At 46.9% G+C, this 18,006-nt stretch overlaps 1 protein-coding gene across 5 annotated transcripts in view; it reads left to right on the top strand.

Moving 5' to 3' along the window:
• Positions 1 to 18,006, top strand: part of SSH2 (slingshot protein phosphatase 2) — a 91,442-nt gene that overhangs the window by 23,521 nt on the left and 49,915 nt on the right. For 4 of the 5 annotated variants that reach the window (XM_069033573.1, XM_069033572.1, XM_069033570.1 and 1 more), the window contains one exon: positions 5,325 to 5,368. In XM_069033573.1, coding sequence (XP_068889674.1) covers positions 5,325 to 5,368 — 44 coding nt within the window. Of the gene's footprint in view, positions 1 to 5,324; positions 5,369 to 16,404; positions 16,585 to 18,006 lie in introns of those variants that run through there. The other variant, XM_069033568.1, reaches the window with a different exon arrangement.

Here is an 18,006-nt window from a genome sequence, read left to right as displayed (position 1 = left end):
TTCAGCTTTGAGACCTACCCTCTATTAGTGAGTACTGGCACACTGCTACCACACTGATGGTTTCCAAAATACGCTGAGTAAATTGGTTCATGCAAACTGCTGCAGATTTCTGGTTCTCCATTTTGCAGCTGTGGAACATGCAGACTCTGGATGCCCATTTTTTTGGTGGCCAGATCACCCTTTTTAATACCAAACCTCTGATAGACATGGTCAGACTGGAAATGGTACCTGTTACAGTTCTGCGTCTCCCCATAATCCCCAGTGAAATTGTGTGTTGTCTTGGGCTTCTTGCAAGAAAAAAGGGAACCTTCTATCAACCTAGGTTTTGGAGTCAGCCCTTGTTTCATTTTCCCAGGCAGTGTTGTTGCTGGCACTTCAGCCATACTGCAAATGCAGCATGTGTGGGCTTTTTGCTCACACAGTTTATTTAAGAGATTGATACAACTCAGACTACTGCAGGAAAGTCCCTCTGCTACAGAAATGTGTAATAGATATTTGGCAGTGCAACTCAAACATTTGTCTTGCTTTGTTCCAGCAGATGATTTGAGATTATTGATAAGACCGGCTCTATGCAGGGTCTGCTGTTGAACGGGAATCTGTCAAATATTTCATCTTGGAAGGCGATGAACTTCAGTTCTGTGTGATGTCCATGCACAGACCCTGATACCTGGGACTTCATAAGCCTCCATGGAGTTGCTTCTTTGGGCATCCGATGCCAGTTCTGTGCAGATGCTGAGTACCCCAGGGCATCTCCACTGTCACCACGTGTCTGTGTCAGGAGTTGAGTTGAGCCCTAAGGAATCTGATCACAGAGTGGATGCTCTTATCTCAGTGTGCCTTGTGTTGCATTGGAGGAGAGGCTGTGTGGCTGCACCAGTGGCAACCTCTGCAAGACTTGACCGGACTGGGTTATCCATGCATTGGGAAATAGTTGTGGGAGGGTGGCTTTTGTACTGACTTGCTTAATACTTGCTGGCACACGAGGAGAGCTCCCGTATGGAGAAGCGTGCAGTGCTCTGTGTGGCTGTAGCCCAAACAAAGGGACACTGGGACACTGGTGGATGCTGTGAAAGGAGCATTTGCATGGTTTAACAACTGGATCAGTGCCTGGATGCACAGCCTCTGATTTGACTGAAGCAGCTGCCTTCTTCCCAGGAAAGGTCATGTTCGGCTCAGAGGCACTTAGTGTGTGTCTGAACAACTGGACGGGATGTAGCAAGGGAAAGAGAGAAGGGAGCTGGGAGACTGCTCATTAATTAAAGTCCTTTGCTCTGTGGCTCCTCCTTTGAGACTGAGTCCAAAGCTGTCCACATGGCAGATGTTTGACCGTGTTAAGTGAAAAGCCCCTCTGATGGCATGGATACATCTGAATGTTGCTGTGGGTTTGGGGGGATCTATATTAACTAATTTTCTGTAATTATACAATTACTGAAGTGTCCGAAGTGTTCACCTCCCAGCTACAAGCAAATGTTGACTTAGGGGGTGAAAACTCTCTAAACTGTTGGTGCTCTTTTGATATTGCTGGCTGTGACCACTCACTCCTGATAAAAACACTTCCCAGGCATTGTCTACACAGTCAGGTATGTTGGCATAAAATCATACATAGCCAGCAGTTATTAAATGGGAATCCTTTTCAGGTTTGAAAGCTGTATTTTTAGGGTGTAGTCTGTGTGAAATGTTCCTTGGTTAATAGAAATGTAGTGATTATTAGGCGCATGACTTAGGCTGATAATCATATCTTACAGTAAAAGAACTTGCTGTGATGTTCCTGATGTTAAATCCAGGCAGACAGCTCCAGTCCCTGTACGTAAGAGTGGAGATTGAATCTTGTTTATCATTACATCAGTCTGCAAAAAGGAGATTTATAAGAGCAGAATTGTTTGCGTGACATGGAGTGACTCCCATTGTATAGAACAGAACAGCACTCCAAAATTTCTCTCCTTTCCCTTGCCCTTTTGATGACAGATAGTTGGCAGTGGATCAAAGCACAAACAGGATTAATGTTTTGCATATTCTGTCCTACATGGCCTGAAAGGAGCAGAGATGGAATTTTTCATCTTTCGCTTTAAACTGCATTTAATATCGTGGCCTAGTTTAGAGCTATGCGACTCATTCCTTCCATTTCCCCCGAGGCCTCTGTTTCTGGTCAAGGAAAGCAGGGCATGACTCCCTCTGGAGCTCATCAGTGCTGCTCAGCTTCCTCCTCCGTGCAGGCTGGTGGAGCGGGCTGGTTTGAGGCTGCAGCAGCCCAGCATCAGGAATCTCCCAAGGAGCGTTTGTGGAAGCTGCCATCTCTTGGTTCTGTCCCTGTGGTCACATCACGGGTGCTGCAGGGCACGGGGAACCCGGGGCTGGGGCAGCATCCAAAGTTTTTGCCACCTCCTGTGCAAAGGCAGCTGTGAAAGCTGGAGTGGTGTCACAGGTCACACCTCCAAATGGCTGGGTTCACTATCCAAGGATGCTGTCCGAGCACGTTCCTTCTCAAAGATGTCCTCGGAAAGGAATGTTTGATCCGTGTCTTGGCTGGTGAATTGTACTGGCAGCAATACTTCTTCGCCTTTGGAAATACGCTGAAAATGGCGAGGAAGCGTGAAGAAAGCGCGAAGGCGCTGGTTTTTAGGGGTCGTTGTCAGTGCTGGAGCCGTGTCCCCTTGGAGCCGGTTCCTCCCTGGAGCGGCACCTGAGCGGGCACATCCCTATCCTGCCCTTCCCTCTAGCGGGAAGAAGCTTTACTGCAGCCGCTTGGGCTCCAGACGGGGATTTGGGGGATGTTTTGGGGCTGCAGGATTTTACAGTGACCACAGCACAGCGCGAATGGCAGCAGGGACTTGGGGTGGGATATGTGAAATAGGGGAGCATTGGCTGTATCATCTTTCACGCCCTCTGTCCACGTTCTCATGGATGCATTTGTAGAGGGAACAGTGGATGGGGGTGAAGATGGTTCAGATACCTGAATCTGACCACTCTGTAAATCCAGGACAAAACATGAAGTCCAGGGAAGGAGTTGGCTGCAGGCTGGTCAGAGTTGCTGATGAGAAGAGGAGGAGGCTCCTGAAGGTTAATTTTGTTCCAGGCAGCACCCCAGGTACTGGCAATGGGTCTCTTGCTCAAATCACCCTTGTCCACAGTTATTTTTGTAGTCAGTTATATTCTGAGTGAATGTGCTCGTCACACAAACCTGCTACATCTATGTCTGATATCAAAGAGATGTAAGAGCTTCAGCAGAGACAGATGGTGATTAATTGGGCCATGTCTGGCCTCCTCCACACTGAGCTCTTGAGGGTTGAATTTTGAGGGGAGCTAAGATCATGATCTACATATTTCAGGATCTTCTCCTGTCATTTGTGGGACTTTTGGCTATGGCACACCAGGCTTGCCAATTGCTGTGACAAGGATTTTTCTTGGCAGGTAGAAACAGCCATTCATTATAATACTAAAAATGTTTGCATAGCTTGAGTTCCTGAGCAGCACAAACGAGACTTCAAGGGTTCTTTCAGTTGTTTTGCCTAACTGTGGAGTTTGAGGAACTTGTTCTCTAGCTACATACACACTTTTTATTCAAAAACCCCATCATCTCTTTAGCAATTCTACATGTAATGAAACATCTTCCCCTCCCTTCTGACCTCTTTCTCGCACCCCCCCCCCCCCCCCCCCCCCCAAAATCAACTGCTTGTAAACCCACAGGGAACTCAGTTGGAGCTTATGTTCTGGCACAATTGCCTGCACTTTTCAGTGCTGGATGAGAAATGAAAGTACACTACCCTGGGAAATGCTGGTAATTAGGATTACAAATCTTCAAGGACTTGGCTCCCTGGTCTTAAAAAGCTGCTGCTGCTGCTCCCATGGCTGCTCTTCATCTGCACCTTCGGAATGATGCAACAGCTCCTTTGCTGTTGGCTGTGGAGTTCATTGGTGTTTTCATCTTGAAGGGGTCAGGAATGCTACCTCCTTACAGAGTTGCTGAGCCAATTCTCAGGTATGATGAGTAGAAGGTATTCCTGCCAGCTCTTGTTTATTGTAGATGGTCTGCAGGTTTTAGCTTGACTTTGTGGTTGCAGGTGGCTCCACGTGAATGACTTGGTGGTGCAGTGGTGCTCTAGTCCTGTTCTTAGAAATAGAAGACCCATAGCAAGCAGCATTTTCTAGTTATTCTCATGTATCACAGATTCATATCATTGAAATAAGACAGAAGGAATATCCAGTAGAAGCATCTGCATTTTACTCTGATTGAAAAGTGAACTAAACTGGACCTTTGCATCCAATAAGCACAGAGAGTGTAGTTCAAAAGAGTTCAGAAGAGCTGTACAGTCTCCCCAGGGGTTGTTCGTGGGAGAGCATCACTGGAGCCTGTTCCAGAGGAGTCTGGGCCAGGGGCAGTGCTGGGAAGGAGAGCACTGTCACTGTGTCACTGCACATCCAGCGTCACCCTTGTGTGAAACACTCTTGAGTGGCACAGGTCTCTTGCAACTACCTTGCTGGCTGTGGCTTGAAAATTCACCACTCAAAATGAGACCTGCAGGAGGGAAGCTCAGAGCAACCAGGAACAAAATTTTCTTTTTCCTTCCTCTGTCTCAACTCTGGTTTTCATGGGATGCCCCTGCCCTGACAAAACCCTTGGTATGTTTTAAAATGCTTTTTCTCTGCAGACCTGCACGAACACAGTAAGTTCTCACTAATAAAAGAGATCCTGTACCCCATCTCCAGTGCCTGGCAGGGCGTATGTAAATGTACTGTGAAGCAGAATTAATTGCTGAGATCTCTCTGCTGAGGTATTGCTTTGGGCTGTAGTAGGTAGGCCTAGTAAAATTCCACAGCACGTTAGAGATTGTGCATATTAATATCTCATCTAAAGCAGCGTAATATGTCAAATTTCTCCTTTCTGGTCAGATTTGTGCTCACCCAGTCCTATTTGTCAGGTTTATTACATGCTGGTTTTGTGGATTTTTACACTTGATTGCTGACACTGGACTATGAATTAATATGATCTCCATAAAGGTAATAAAAACCCAGAGATTTTTGCCCAGAAGTGAACTATGCTTTTGGCTCTTGGCCTGCCGTGTTTGGCAGGGGTCACTGGAAGTCTGTGCAAAAGCATGCAAAATCCTGCAGGGGCAAAAATTCCTGTAATGCTGAGTTTTTAAAAGGCTTTTGAGAGAACATGAAGTGACAGCTGAGCAGAAAGTGAGTTCCTCTCTAGTGACAGCTGCATGCAGGAGCAGGGAGAGTTCCCTTGCCTTACACAATCAAACCAGTGAAATGCAAGCCTTTGCTTTCTCCATATATTAAAAAGTATTAATGTTTTTCTCCTTTCCTTATGTATGCAGGAGGCAGACAGTGGGGAAGAGGAATGCCGGTCCCAGCCCAGAAGGTAAGATTGTCACTCGAAGCTCACAAGAGTCCTCGAGGATGCCTTGCTATGTGGAATGTTCCACAGGGCTTTTGTTGTTCCTCTGGCATGTCCTGCAAACATGCATCACTTTCTGCCTGTTGTTGATGTTGCACAACTGTCTCATGCAGCCTTACTGAAAAATGGATTTAACGGTGGCCTCAGTGATGCTCCCAATAATGGGGTTGCTGCAGCAGGAAATGGGAAAAGTCGGATTGCACACTAAAAAATATATATGGGGAACAGCTGGCAAAGATGTCAGTGAATATATTCTCCAAACTGCTGTTTCTGTAGCTCACTCCAGTGTCCTGTGTTGCTTCTCAGGATTTAGTCCACCATCAGAGTATTCAGAGTATTCTAACCAGACTAATAAACTCTTGTTCTCTGGTTAAATAGTCCCTGTTGCCATCAAGGGTGATCTGATCCATACAGGCACCTGCTGATTAAATAGCACATTCGGTGAATGTGTGGGTATTTGCTGCTGATGCAAGTAGTCAAACTTACACTCCAGAGAGTTAGGAAACACTGAGAATTTGCAGGGATTTTTTTGTTTAGTTGGGATTGTTTTGCAGGGAGGTGTTCACCTCTTGTAAATGCTGATTTCAGTTGCTCCAGGAAGACCTGATTTTTTGGTAAATGTTATTTGCTAAAAAATAAACATTGAAACAGCTGATTGAACACTGATAAGGATAAATGGTGATTTTTATAATGTAGGTATAGTCTGAAGGGTAAGACTTTTGGGGGTCTTGTAAGCTTTGTCCCCTTTCCTCTAAGCCATCAAAAGAACTATTTCAGTTGAACTTAATAAAAGCAGAAATTGTATATATCAGGTGACTTCTCCAATGGCAGGAGCACTTTCTTGGCTTAAAATGTTGCAGTCAGATTTTGTGAAAGGCTTAAGATTCCCTCCGGAGGGAGTAAAGGGGAAGTGAAGGTGAATTGCTTCTCCCTTTATGAGCTCTCTGACTGTTACAGTTCTTTGCTTAATGTTGTTTGTGTGAGTAGGTAGCAACAGAAGCCATAATATCTAGTATTTAAAATGCTTGAATGAGATCAGGACTTTGTGTTTTGGGGCCAACTTGGATGAATCTGCAAAAGAAAAAGTTGTCCTGGTTGCACATTCCCATGTTTTCCCTGTAGTTCTGTGATTCTGTGGCTCAGGGAAGGTGACTGCCCTGTTTACTTCAGTCTTCTAGCCCTAAATGATGATTTAAGAATTGCTGTTTCTTCATTTTACAGCTTTCATGAGTGAGAGGAAAGCTGGAAAGCACAATTCCCGAAGGCTCAGATTGAACTCAGCTAAACTCCGATTTTTCATTTTACTCTTGGCCTTCCAGCAGTCACAAGATCAACTCATGACTTGATCTCAGTATACATAATGTATTGGAAGGGATGGGAGGTATTTAATTGTTGTGGGCGCTTAGCAACCATTGTAGGTTAGGTCTGAAACGAGCATTTTTTTAATATATTTGAAATAACTTCCGGGGGTAGGAAGTGACAACCTGCTGCTGATGTGGTGATCCAAGCTCTGTGACTCCTGTTACTGGGGTCAGAAAGCTAACTAAAACCAAGCTCCTTCTGGGGGAAAACAGGGGGATGGGTGTTAAATGTGTTTGATTACAGCAGGATAAAAATAATAGAGTCAAATGGAGTAAGTAGTGAACCTGGAGTCTGCTGCGGAGGAGCAGCAGATGTCCATAAACAGCTCCTGAGTATATCTAATCCCCAGTTTTCACAAGAACATAGCAAGTAGCAGCTATTAAAAATCCAGACAGTAAAAAGGCTACAGATTGAGTTTGGCTTAAAAGGAAAGGTGTGTTTCCAGCTGCAGTGTCACTCAGGTAGTGCTCTGCAGCAGCCTGACATTCCTCACTGCCTGCCTGGGCAGGGCCCAGTTCTCCTGAGGCTTCACTCAGGTGACCTGGCTGCAGCTACAGTCAATGGTCAGTGTTTGGGGTGAGATTTTTTTTTTTTTTTTGCTGTTTGTAAAATTCTTCTGGCAAGGAGACCTTTTGTCTCCTGCGGTCATGGAAAATGTGTTCACATTCTACCTCAGCATGTCAGGCATCAGGCATGTCCAAACTCATCCTGTTAACTGGACACTGAAGCCAGGAGTACTGCTGTGGTAGGACTAAAAGTGTGTTTACATTAATAAAATAACTTTTCAAATGTTATTAAATAGGATCTTAGTGCACAAAGGTGTTAATGCTTGCAGGGGAATTAGTGAAAACCTAAGCATAAGCACATGGACTTGTTTGGTGTCAGAAGATTTTTGCAGTGGTCACTCTTGACAATCATTGGGTAGAACCTTCATTTCCATTCCTGTGTCCCCATGTCTCTGCACAGCCTGTGACTGCCTGGACTGGGTCTCACAGACAGGGGAGAACTGTGTGAAAACGTTGTTTAAACTTAAACCTGCTCTACAGAGCATTCAGATGACATGACAAGTCTGCACTTGCCAGCACCATCCTGGAGTGAGGAGCTTTCTGCTTTGGGAATTAATGGATGGAAATTAATTAGATGGAAAGAGCTATCAGAGTGCAGAAAGAGTTCCTGTGTGCTCTGCAACCATCCTTAGAAGGTGCTTGCAATGGCATTTCCTGTCGAACTCTTTTGTGTTGATGCAAAGAGGAATGGTTTGTTTTCCTGTTGAGGAAAGTACTTGGGTATAGTGAACACAGACCTGATTTCTATAAATATTTCTATCCATTATTGAAAACCCCAGCAAGTTAATGCTATGAATACCTGAAGCTGAACAAATAGGTGAAACCAGCTTGGCTTCTGGAATATTTTTTCTCATATCCAGGCCCTGCTCTAGGGGAAGCCCAGGGGGTGTCTCTGTGTCCAGCTGTAGCTGTGACCATTTGTGCAGTTTACAGGTGAGATCGCCAAAGCCCTGACACAGGTTCTTGCTCTGGAGCCCCTGATCAAGCCAGTCCTTGTCGCTCTTGGCTAATGGAACCAAGACAGTGCTGCATAAGCAGATGTCCTGAACAATCTATTTATTACATTTATTACCTTCATAGCTCTGTTCTGACATTTTTATTAGGCTGTCTGGAGGCTGTGGAGCTAAACTGGCCTGCACATCTCTCCTGTCCCCAGACATGCTGCTGCCACACTGAATACACTCTTAATGGAGCATCTGTGTTAACGAGCTCTTTACAGCATCCCGAGGTTGTTAAAATTTACCTAAAACTCACGTGTATTGAGCTGTGAGTTGTGTTTACACCCGCTGAGGTATTGACATTCAGGTTTTGTGTGCTCTGTGCCAAGGTTGCAAGGATTCAGCATCTTTGTTTTGCTGACGAGCAACATCTCCGGGGCCTGGGGCAGCAGCAGTGCTGCAGCTGCGTTGGATTTGCTGTCAGGATCTGCTGCTTACTTTTTGGGTTTTATGTTTTAAATGGTGCCTCCATTTCCACACTATAATGATTTTACCACTTCTGTGTGCCTTGAAACCACTCTGGTTGCTGAAATGCAGCATTTGAGGCTGCTCAGTAACTCTTGCATATAAAACTGGGTGAACTGTATTGCCTAGTGAGGCTACCAGGGACTTCAGAGGGATTCTTTGAGCTTTTATGGTCTGGCAGTGGGTCAGGCTAAAGTCTGTTTGCTCAGGTAAAGCTGAGGAGCCTGTCGTTCCCTTCAGGTGCCACAGAAGGTGATTGCATCCTGCTTGAAATCTGGGGCTTGTTACCTGAAAATGTTCTCAGAAAGTGCTTGTCCTTCCCTCTTCAAGTGGAGGCAAGAATGTGGTGTTAAATTATAATTTTAAAAGAAAAAAACCCCACACCTTTTGCGGCACATGTATGGTTACCTTTTGGTTTGTTTTTTTTTTAGTCAAAATAGTTCCTTCCAGGAGTGAACTGGGAAGGAAAGCAAATCAGATTATTGCCATGATAACAGTTGGATGTGCCAAGATGCCTCTAGGTCTCAAGCTGTGAGTAAATACTTTTGTTTTAGGAGCGGAAGACCACAGTCTGATGCAGGAGCTGATGGTTTATAGAAGTATAGACATTGTTTTTCAAATAGTAAGTGAAATAGGTGCATGTGCTTCCTTCTACAAGGCAGCAGCTCAAGAAACTGTAAGCCAACCTATTTGATTTTTAAACTGAAACCCGTTGTAAAATGTGTGTTAGTCCCTGTGAGAAGTGTGGGGGGGTGATCGTGTGATACTGAATTGACTGCACTTCCAAAGGCTCATTCACACTCCACACTGAGATGTGTGGATCTGCAGCATCCTGTGACAGCTGTGACTTTTGGAGATGTGTATCATCAGCATTTGGTGCTCCTGTGGCAGGCTCCTGGCGCTCCTGGTTATCCTTAAAACCTATCTGGTGTTACACGAGACACTTGCAAAAGCCGTGCGCTGAGAGTTCTGGCAACTAAACCTTCCTTGTGCTGCCTTTGCTTGCTGCTGCAGCTGCCAAACGTTTACTCTGTTGGTACTTGAACCAACCAGCTGGGTCTTTAATGGGTGTGCAAGACAGTTTGTTAACTCCAGATCTTGAGTAAGAAGGGACTGTGTGTGGTGTACAGGAAAACGTGTGTTTATCCGTGCTGGAGATTACTAAGCTCTTGTAGTATGAACCTTATCTTTAGAATGGGTTTCCTGAATTCATCTTTCTGTCTTTCCTTTCAGTGACAGCTCAGCCTCTCTCTGGCATTTACTACAGCTGCTTGGGGAGAGTGTAATACTGAGATAAAGAACAGTTCTGGTCATCTGCCAGCTCTGCTGACCACCAGAAAAAGTTCTGTGGGCCACAATTTTCATTTTTGAATACCAGCTCTTTTATCACTAAACTGTGAGCAAAGGTATTGAACTGGCAGTAAAATTTGGGTTTATTAGATTAGTAACAGGTATCTGCAGGGCTAGTTCACTGCAAGGTCTGTGTTTGTGGTTGCAACATGTCCAGTCCAATGACATATTTGTGGATCACAATAATGTGTGAGATGATTTCAGGTGTGATCTTCAGGCTGAAGGATCAAGCAGAGTAATATCGCTGCGTTGCCAAATTACCAGGTAAATACAGGGAGCTCGCTCAAAATCTGAATACTTATGAAAAGTGGTTTTGCATTTGTCATTCTAAGTGTGTGAACAGAGGAGAATGAGGAACAGGGCAGGGACAAACGGGGAAGTAAAAGGAATGAAGGTGGGTCAGATCCTTCAGCTACTAAAAGGGTCTAGAGTCCAGAACAGCTGCTCCCATGCACTTGTGCTCCTTCAGAGGTTCACAGAGGAGGGGCTGACCAGGAGGTGCCTTAAGGATTCCATACGTGCTTCTGTCTCCTGCTGAGCATGAGCCAGGTGCTCTAAGCTAGAGGAATAGAAAGGGAAACTGAAATTCCCTTTCCTGGTGGGACACCTTCACAAGATTTCAAAGTTAAACATGAATCCTCAGAGTTTTCAGCACTTCATGGATTTCAGACACTTAAATGTATTTTGATAATCTGAGCTAGGGTTTCTGGACTCATTGCCATTCAGCTCTTTGGTGTCTTTGCATCAAAACCATTCCTTTATAAAACTGGGGGAGTGGATGGTTTGACAGTTGGGAGGATTTAGATCTTTCTTTCCCACAGGTCACTGAAATAATATGTTACCTACACTGGTGTTGCTTGTTGAGAGCAGACATTGCTGCTTGTGTCCCTTTTCCTGCTCGGGTCCCTTCAGTCATCTTTGCTTCAGCTCTGTAAAAAAGGTGTAATTGAGCATTGACCTCTCTGTGTCAGACTCTCGAAGATTTAATGATAGGTAAACTATACAGTGATTGGATGTGGGGCTGGTGAGGGAAGGTTTTAATGAACTGATAATATTGCAAAATAGGTGTTGAATTCTCAACTAGGCAGCCTAATCATTGATCATGATGGGCAGCTGACCAAAGGGCTTTAAAAGCAGGGGTTTGTTCTTTCAGTGATGCTTATCTCCCTACTCCTGTACTTGTCTGATTTCTTTGCTCAAGAACTGGAAACAGAAATACTCTTTGACAGCTTAAATAACCAAATTTAGAATGTGGCTTCCTGTTCTGACTGGTTCTTCAGGATTAAAGTACAGTTTTGCGTGCTTTCCCTGTTCCTGTCTCCTCCTGCCTTTTTTTGGTTTTTTTTGTTTTGTTTTGTTTTAACTAGATATGGGCTCCTTTATAATTACTTGGTTAAGTTTCCCTGGCTGTGTGTAATACAGCTGGTGTGTGTAAGCCGTGCCTTGGTGGGTGGTATGTCTGTTAATCACTGGGAAAGCTTTGTGTCTGTGCTGTACTCTATCTCGTTCTGCCCTGCATGCATTGGCTTGTTTATGATCTCTGCTACTGAAATTGCTTCATGTTTTCCTGATAAATTGGGCTGCAGAACGCAGAAGGCTTCGTCTCCCATGCTAAAAACATCCAGAAGGCTTCTGACAGATCAACTTCTCCTCCGAGGTGCGGAGGCAGCAGCAGGAGATGAGTGCAGGAGGTGCTGCTTTCAGCCAGTCAGTCTCTACCTGTTTACAGGTTTGCTGCACTAATTTAAGGCTCTTCCCAAATAAATAATCTATTTGGACCCTTAATCCACTCAGACTCATCTGTCAACTCTGTTCAGTGCTTAAAGCCACGTCCTGACAGCAAAAGGATGACTTAAGTTACTTCCCACCAAAAAAGCAGGGTCATCCGGTCCTTTGACCCTCAGAGAGCTCACTGTGGCACCAAAGTTTTCAAGGCTACCCCTTAGGAGCCTTTTCCCATCAGAGCTGATGTGGCGACAGCTGCTTTTGTGGGCAAGGATTGAGCGTAGCTGCCGGTGAGGAAAACAAAGGACTTGGCCCCACCTCTGCACACGGAAATGAACTTGCTACCTCTGCTCCCCGGCGGTGCCTGTGCAAGACTCCCATGCTCGGCTGTGGGCAGGGACGTGTTGTTTTCACAATTCTGTGACTTTTCATAAATATCACCGGAAACAGCTGTTGAACAGTAAAGAACAAACTTTCCACATGTGCAGCAAAGGTGGCTGAGCAGGCACGGCTGTGGCACATCGCTCGGCAGGGAGAGGATGTGCTGGGGGTGGGGGGGAGGTTTGTTTGTCTAACACAGCAGCTTAACGAGTTTTTTTCATAATCCCCTGAAAACATGGGTCTGGGTTCTGCATTGCCTTATCTGTGATGCTGATAATAATGATTGAGGGCAGAATTCCTATGTGTGACAGCCTCCCACTGTCCCCTTTACCTTGGACATGACTGATGTTACAGCTGTAGTACTTTCCATATTTGTAGGAAGAGAACATTCCTTGCTTTTGTAGAGAGTACCTGGACTTCAGTCCAAACAGACTTAATACCCAACCCTTCACACCCACCGAAGTTAGAGACTATGACAGTATATTGTGTTCATTAGGGCTCTTCAGAAAGAGAGAACTGAGGGGACCAGAGGAAATCTTGCTTGTAGGTGTACTCTAAAATGAAAAGAGGTCGTCATGTCCCCCTTAGTGTAGACTAAAAATTGAAGATGCCTAATAAGACAATCATGCTCCAGATTTAATCATCTTAACATGTGAGCAGACACTCAGCAAGCCCCTGTGGGATAGGAGTGGGTGGAACATGATGACACCCACACCTTTTGTGGTCTGACAAGAAGCAGCAGTTCAGCCTGAAGCTGTTGATCTTGAATGGAAACAGAAGCTTGATGAATGCCCTGTTTGCATGTGGACTATGTGCACTGACAGGACTGGATGTCCAGCCTCCTGCAAGTGTCAAATGTGGGCATGCCAGTGCCAAGCCTGACTGGAGCACTTTGTGGTGACCTGTGCACCGAGGCCTGGGCTGGCCAAGGAAAAGCCCATTAGCAAGTGCAGGACGCAGAATTACTCTGTTACATCACTGCAAGATCAGAAACTGCTAAAATGCAGCAGGAAAGCGAGACAGCTGAAGGTACTGGTTCGAGCTGCTGTGATTGTGTAGTTTTGCAATGCAGACACCAGTGACAATGATGACTGTATGAATAAACAATATGTTGTCAGCTTTGTCTCCCAGACCGAACACCACAAGTCAATATGAGAGATTCGTGCATGCACGTTCCCCTTCCACCCCTCAAACTTCTCTTCAGAGGCAGCTCTGGTGGCATTGCCTCTGCTCTGCCCTCCTGAATGCCTGCTCAGACATCTCTCACGTTCTTTATCTTAGTTTTTTTTTCCATTGTGCTTCCATAACTGGTTCTAGCTGCTGCCTTAGTGTAGCAAAGGTTTTGGGATGGGTGTTTTTACAGTGTATCTCACGTGCTGTATATAACTCCACTTTATTAGTTTGTGTGGTGTTCAAAGGTTAAACAGATCCTGCTGTCCCATAGGCTCGTGGTTTTGCAGTCCCGTGCAGGGTTTGCTGCCTGCTCCGCTCGACCCCGCTGATCCCATGGCCTCCTGGGGAGTGCGAAATGCCGAGGAGAACTCGGACAAGCAGTGCTCTTTTCCCTACAGCAAAGTGTCATTTCGTGCACTGGGCTGGGCAGCACTGGAGACCCCAGACGGGTGTATTTACATCTTGTCATGCAGTGATTAATGGCTCTGCTCACATGCTCTGTTGCAGCACGGTGGTGATTTAGGCTGCTACCTGTCATCACTGCAATCTCGTGCACTTTAAATTCTTTGTGAATTTGTCCCAGCAGAGTGCACCTGCTTCCAGCCAGGAGCAGTTTCTTGGCTGTCTTGTGACCTGCTGCCTAAATTCCCATCTTGTGCATCCCCTTGTTTCTGCGTGCTCCTTGCTCTTGCATGCTGAGAGATCGAGTTACTGGGTCTAAACTTTTACTTACGTCTAAACATAGGAGCGACTTTAACAAAGACATTGAGTTGTTCCTTAAGTTTGATTTTAAAAAGCAAAATATGAAAATAACACAGCACTTAGTGCTGTTGTCTAGTTGACAAGGTGGTGATGGGTCAAAGATTTGACTTGATCTTGGAGGTCTTTTCCAGCCTGAATGATTCTCTGAGTCTACACAAATGGACAGTGGGAACAGAAATGCTAATCTCACTAATGTGTACCTGGAGGCAGTGCCAGTCTCAGGCTGGGGTTTCAATCTTTTTGGCAACAAACCCAGGTTCAAATAGCTTTTATTAGTGCAGATTACAAGATATGAACTTATTTGAGGATTTCCTATTTCTGTTCTCTAAAGGTTCAAAAAGAAAACAAATGGGATATTTCTGTCATCACTTGGTTCCCTGGCATATGGAGATGCAGAGCATGATTGTATTAATCCAGGACTAATTCATTTACAAATCTATTATCCATATGTTATGAGTAGCTGCTTGTAGTTAATCAGTGCACTTGTTTTCAGCAGGTTTTAAGGGCTTGCCTTGTAATGGTTGTTGTGTGTAAGAAATCTGACGTGTCTGGACAGTATCTAAGTACATTTAGTCTTCTACAATGCTTGAATAAAGCCCTTAAGTTATTAATTAGAATAGAACAGAAGTTCTGGGCTTGTTTCTCAGTCTGTGAATGTGTGGTATGTGTTACTACTGAATATGAGGTTCTTGCCAGTCTCTTGACCTCTGGAAGGATTGAGTTACCCTCCATTTCTTAATGTCCCGATTTTTCCATTGCTTCTTGCAACTGACTTCATTCCTGCCTAACAAAATGGTTTTTTTTGGCATTGCAGCAAGCTGGCACTGCATTTTCTTTACAGCTGTGAGGCACCATTACCAGAGCTGCGCTCTTGGCTATATAGGATGACATTGCTTAAATTAATGCAACCAAACAATATCCTAGCAAAACTTGCAGAATCACAAATTGCACTGCTTTGCCCTTTTCTCTGCCCATCCCTGAAGTGGGGATGGTCAAGACCTTTCAGACAAGTGTCTTCTTGCTCCTGTCAAATCTCCTATCAAGACCTGAAGCAGCTGCCATCACAGTGTTGGTTTTTTCAACCTCTCTCTGCTTCTCTGAAACTTTTAGTTAACAATTGGAAATAAAGCTGATGAAGCTTTTGGCTTCCAGCTCTCCTCCCAGATCACAGGCAGCTCTGCAGTGATACCTTGGTAATTTTTTTATTCTTGAGTAGATGTCATTAACAAGTAGATGTGTTTAAACTCACATCTTCCCCTGGCAGCTCACTTGTGCCTCCTTGCTGGACATGTGCCACCCACAGCAGATGACTTAAGGCTGGTATATCGTGTTCCTCTGTGCTGGGATGTCATGCATTCCTATGGGAAACACAAAACTGAGCTTGCTTCCAAGGCTCCTCGGTTGTTCGCCCGCGCTGCTTGCTGGATGTAAGGGCTGGAGAATGCCGATCCGGGATGGGCAGTGCAGGGTGGGATCGAGCTGCCCCCGCCTCTCCCCAGTGGAAAACTGTATTAAGTTTCCCTCGCACTGTAATATCTGAATTCCCAGCAGCCAGAGGACAAGACTTTTGTTCTAAATAACTTCCTTTCTTCCTTTTCTCGAGGGGCGATGGAGCTAAAGATTAAACAGCACTGAAAGGCAGCTGCTTCTCTTCTCCTTTGGCAGAAAGCAAGTTGTCGCGTCTCTGCATATGAAAGTTACTGCCAAGAACTCTCCCTCCTGTCTCCTGCAGGAGAGAAATTAAGGTCGTTTCCTAAGCACCCGAGTTGTCGCTGCCTGCCTTTTGCAAAATATCGTTTGATGTGCTGCATCAAACCCGGATGCAGGGCGTGCAGCCTCGCTGGCCTACATCTGAGGGGGGAAAGGAGGGGAAGAAAGGGAGGGGAAAACGAAAAAGGAAGGGAAAAGGAGAAACAGAGCGCACCCACGCCCTGCGCTGTGCCCCGTCCCTCGCTGCCGCCCGCTGGGGGAACGGGCAGCTGAACTCCGGCTCGTGAGCGGGGCGGACCGCCCGCGTGTCCCGGTCCCGCGTGTCCCCTCCCGGTCCCCGTCCCGCCTGTCCCGGTCCTGCCTGTCCCCGTCCCGGGTGTCCCCTCCCGGTCCCGGTCCCACCTGTCCCCGTCCCGGGTGTCCGGTCCCGGTCCCACCTGTCCCCGTCCCACCTGTCCCGGTCCCCGCAGCCCCGCGCCGCCACGTGCGGTGTGGGCGGGGCAGAGAGGGGCGGAGCCTGTCCTGGCCCCGCCCCTCGGGCCGCGCCTGCGCGGCGGGGGCGGCGCGGCGGGCGCGGGGCAGAGCGGCGGTGCCGATGCCGCGGGGCAGGGCGGCCGCCGCGGCGGGGAGCGATGATCCCCTACTTCTCCGATAACGCCGTCATCTCCCAGGGCGCCATCGCCCAGCTGTGAGTACCGGTACACACCGCTGAGACTCCCCGAGACTCCCCTTCCCGGTGCCGCTCCGCCTGCCCCGGTTCCCGGCGGCTCCCCCTGCCCGGGCGTGCGCTGCTCTCACTCCGCTGTTCCCTCTCTCCTCTCTCCTCGCCCTCCCCGTTCCCCGTAGTTCGCTCCGCCGCCGGTTGCCTCCGGGCAAACTTTCCCCTGGTCGGCACCGCAGTGTTGGAAGTGCTGATAAGCACCGGCAGCGCCCGGCGGCTGCTGCTCCCTCACCGCTCACTTCCCTGATTATTTTTTTTTTCACTACCAGTACTCCGAGTCCCATCCGAGCGCTTCTCTCACGGTTACACGGGAGCTGCCCGGGCAGCTCAGGGCTGCGCTTCCTCCCGCCGGAGCCGCCGGTTTCCCGTGCGGTGCCGGTGCGGGGCCCCCGCGGCTCCCCAGCCGGGCTTGGCGCTGACAGCGGGGTACAGATCCCCTGCCCGCATACTTAGCCCGTCTTTTGGGCTCAAAGCAGAGATTAGCCCCTTTATCTGATCTCTCGGCTTATCGCAGAAGGGCAGAGAGGGGCTGCGGGGCTGGGGTGTCCCAGGTCGGAGCCATAGGAGCAGGACTGAGACCTTACACTCAGCACCTGCGGGTCACAAGGCAGGGACGTGAGCTGCTGCCAGTTGTTAAGCACTGTCAGTCTTGGGCAGCCCCAAAATGCAGTGTCTCCGTGTCCCAAACTAAGCCGCATGGAAAACCAGGCTCTCCAGCTGCACGCCCCCCCTTTGATATGCAGATACGAATAATCATTTAATTTATAAACAATTAACAGCCACTGCCTGAGTCGTGGGGTTTGGCTGGAGGGATTAAGGAGGGAAGTGGCAGCTATGGGGTGGTAGATAAGGAGTACAGAGAGATAGTCACTGTGGTCTAGCCACGCTTGATACTTCTTTAAAGGAGCCAACGGATTGCTTTATCTCTTGGAAACATCATGAAAGGCTTCCAGATAGTGGGATAAAGTGCTGGGTCCCACCTGGAACTGTGTTCTTGTCACAAGAAGCTTCTGCTAGAACTGCAGCTGCCGTGCACTTACGAGGTCTTTAGTAGATATCTCTGCTTATGCTTCATATGGAAATGAGTCCCCAGCTCCTGTGCCTTCTTTTGTGAGCACTAGCAATCACTGCTGCAGTTGGTAATCAGTTTAGTTAAGTGTCTCTGAGTCTTTCATACTCAACCCAAAATGTTTGTAGTTAGTAATTTTTTTCCGCTCGCAGTGTTGCCTGTAAACATCAGGGCTTTCCCTGCGGTTGCTGATAATGTAGGTTTAACAGAGATGTGCCTAAACTGTTCTTCCAAAGGGATGATGCAAACTGGATATGCCTGGGGCTTTGGGAAGTTGCAGTAATTCTGGAATTGTGGCGAAAACCCCAACATACTGTAGG

Source organism: Aphelocoma coerulescens, chromosome 19 (genome assembly GCF_041296385.1).
Source record: "Aphelocoma coerulescens isolate FSJ_1873_10779 chromosome 19, UR_Acoe_1.0, whole genome shotgun sequence".
NCBI classification, from domain to species: domain Eukaryota; kingdom Metazoa; phylum Chordata; class Aves; order Passeriformes; family Corvidae; genus Aphelocoma; species Aphelocoma coerulescens.
This window is presented reverse-complemented; position numbering and strand designations above follow the sequence as displayed.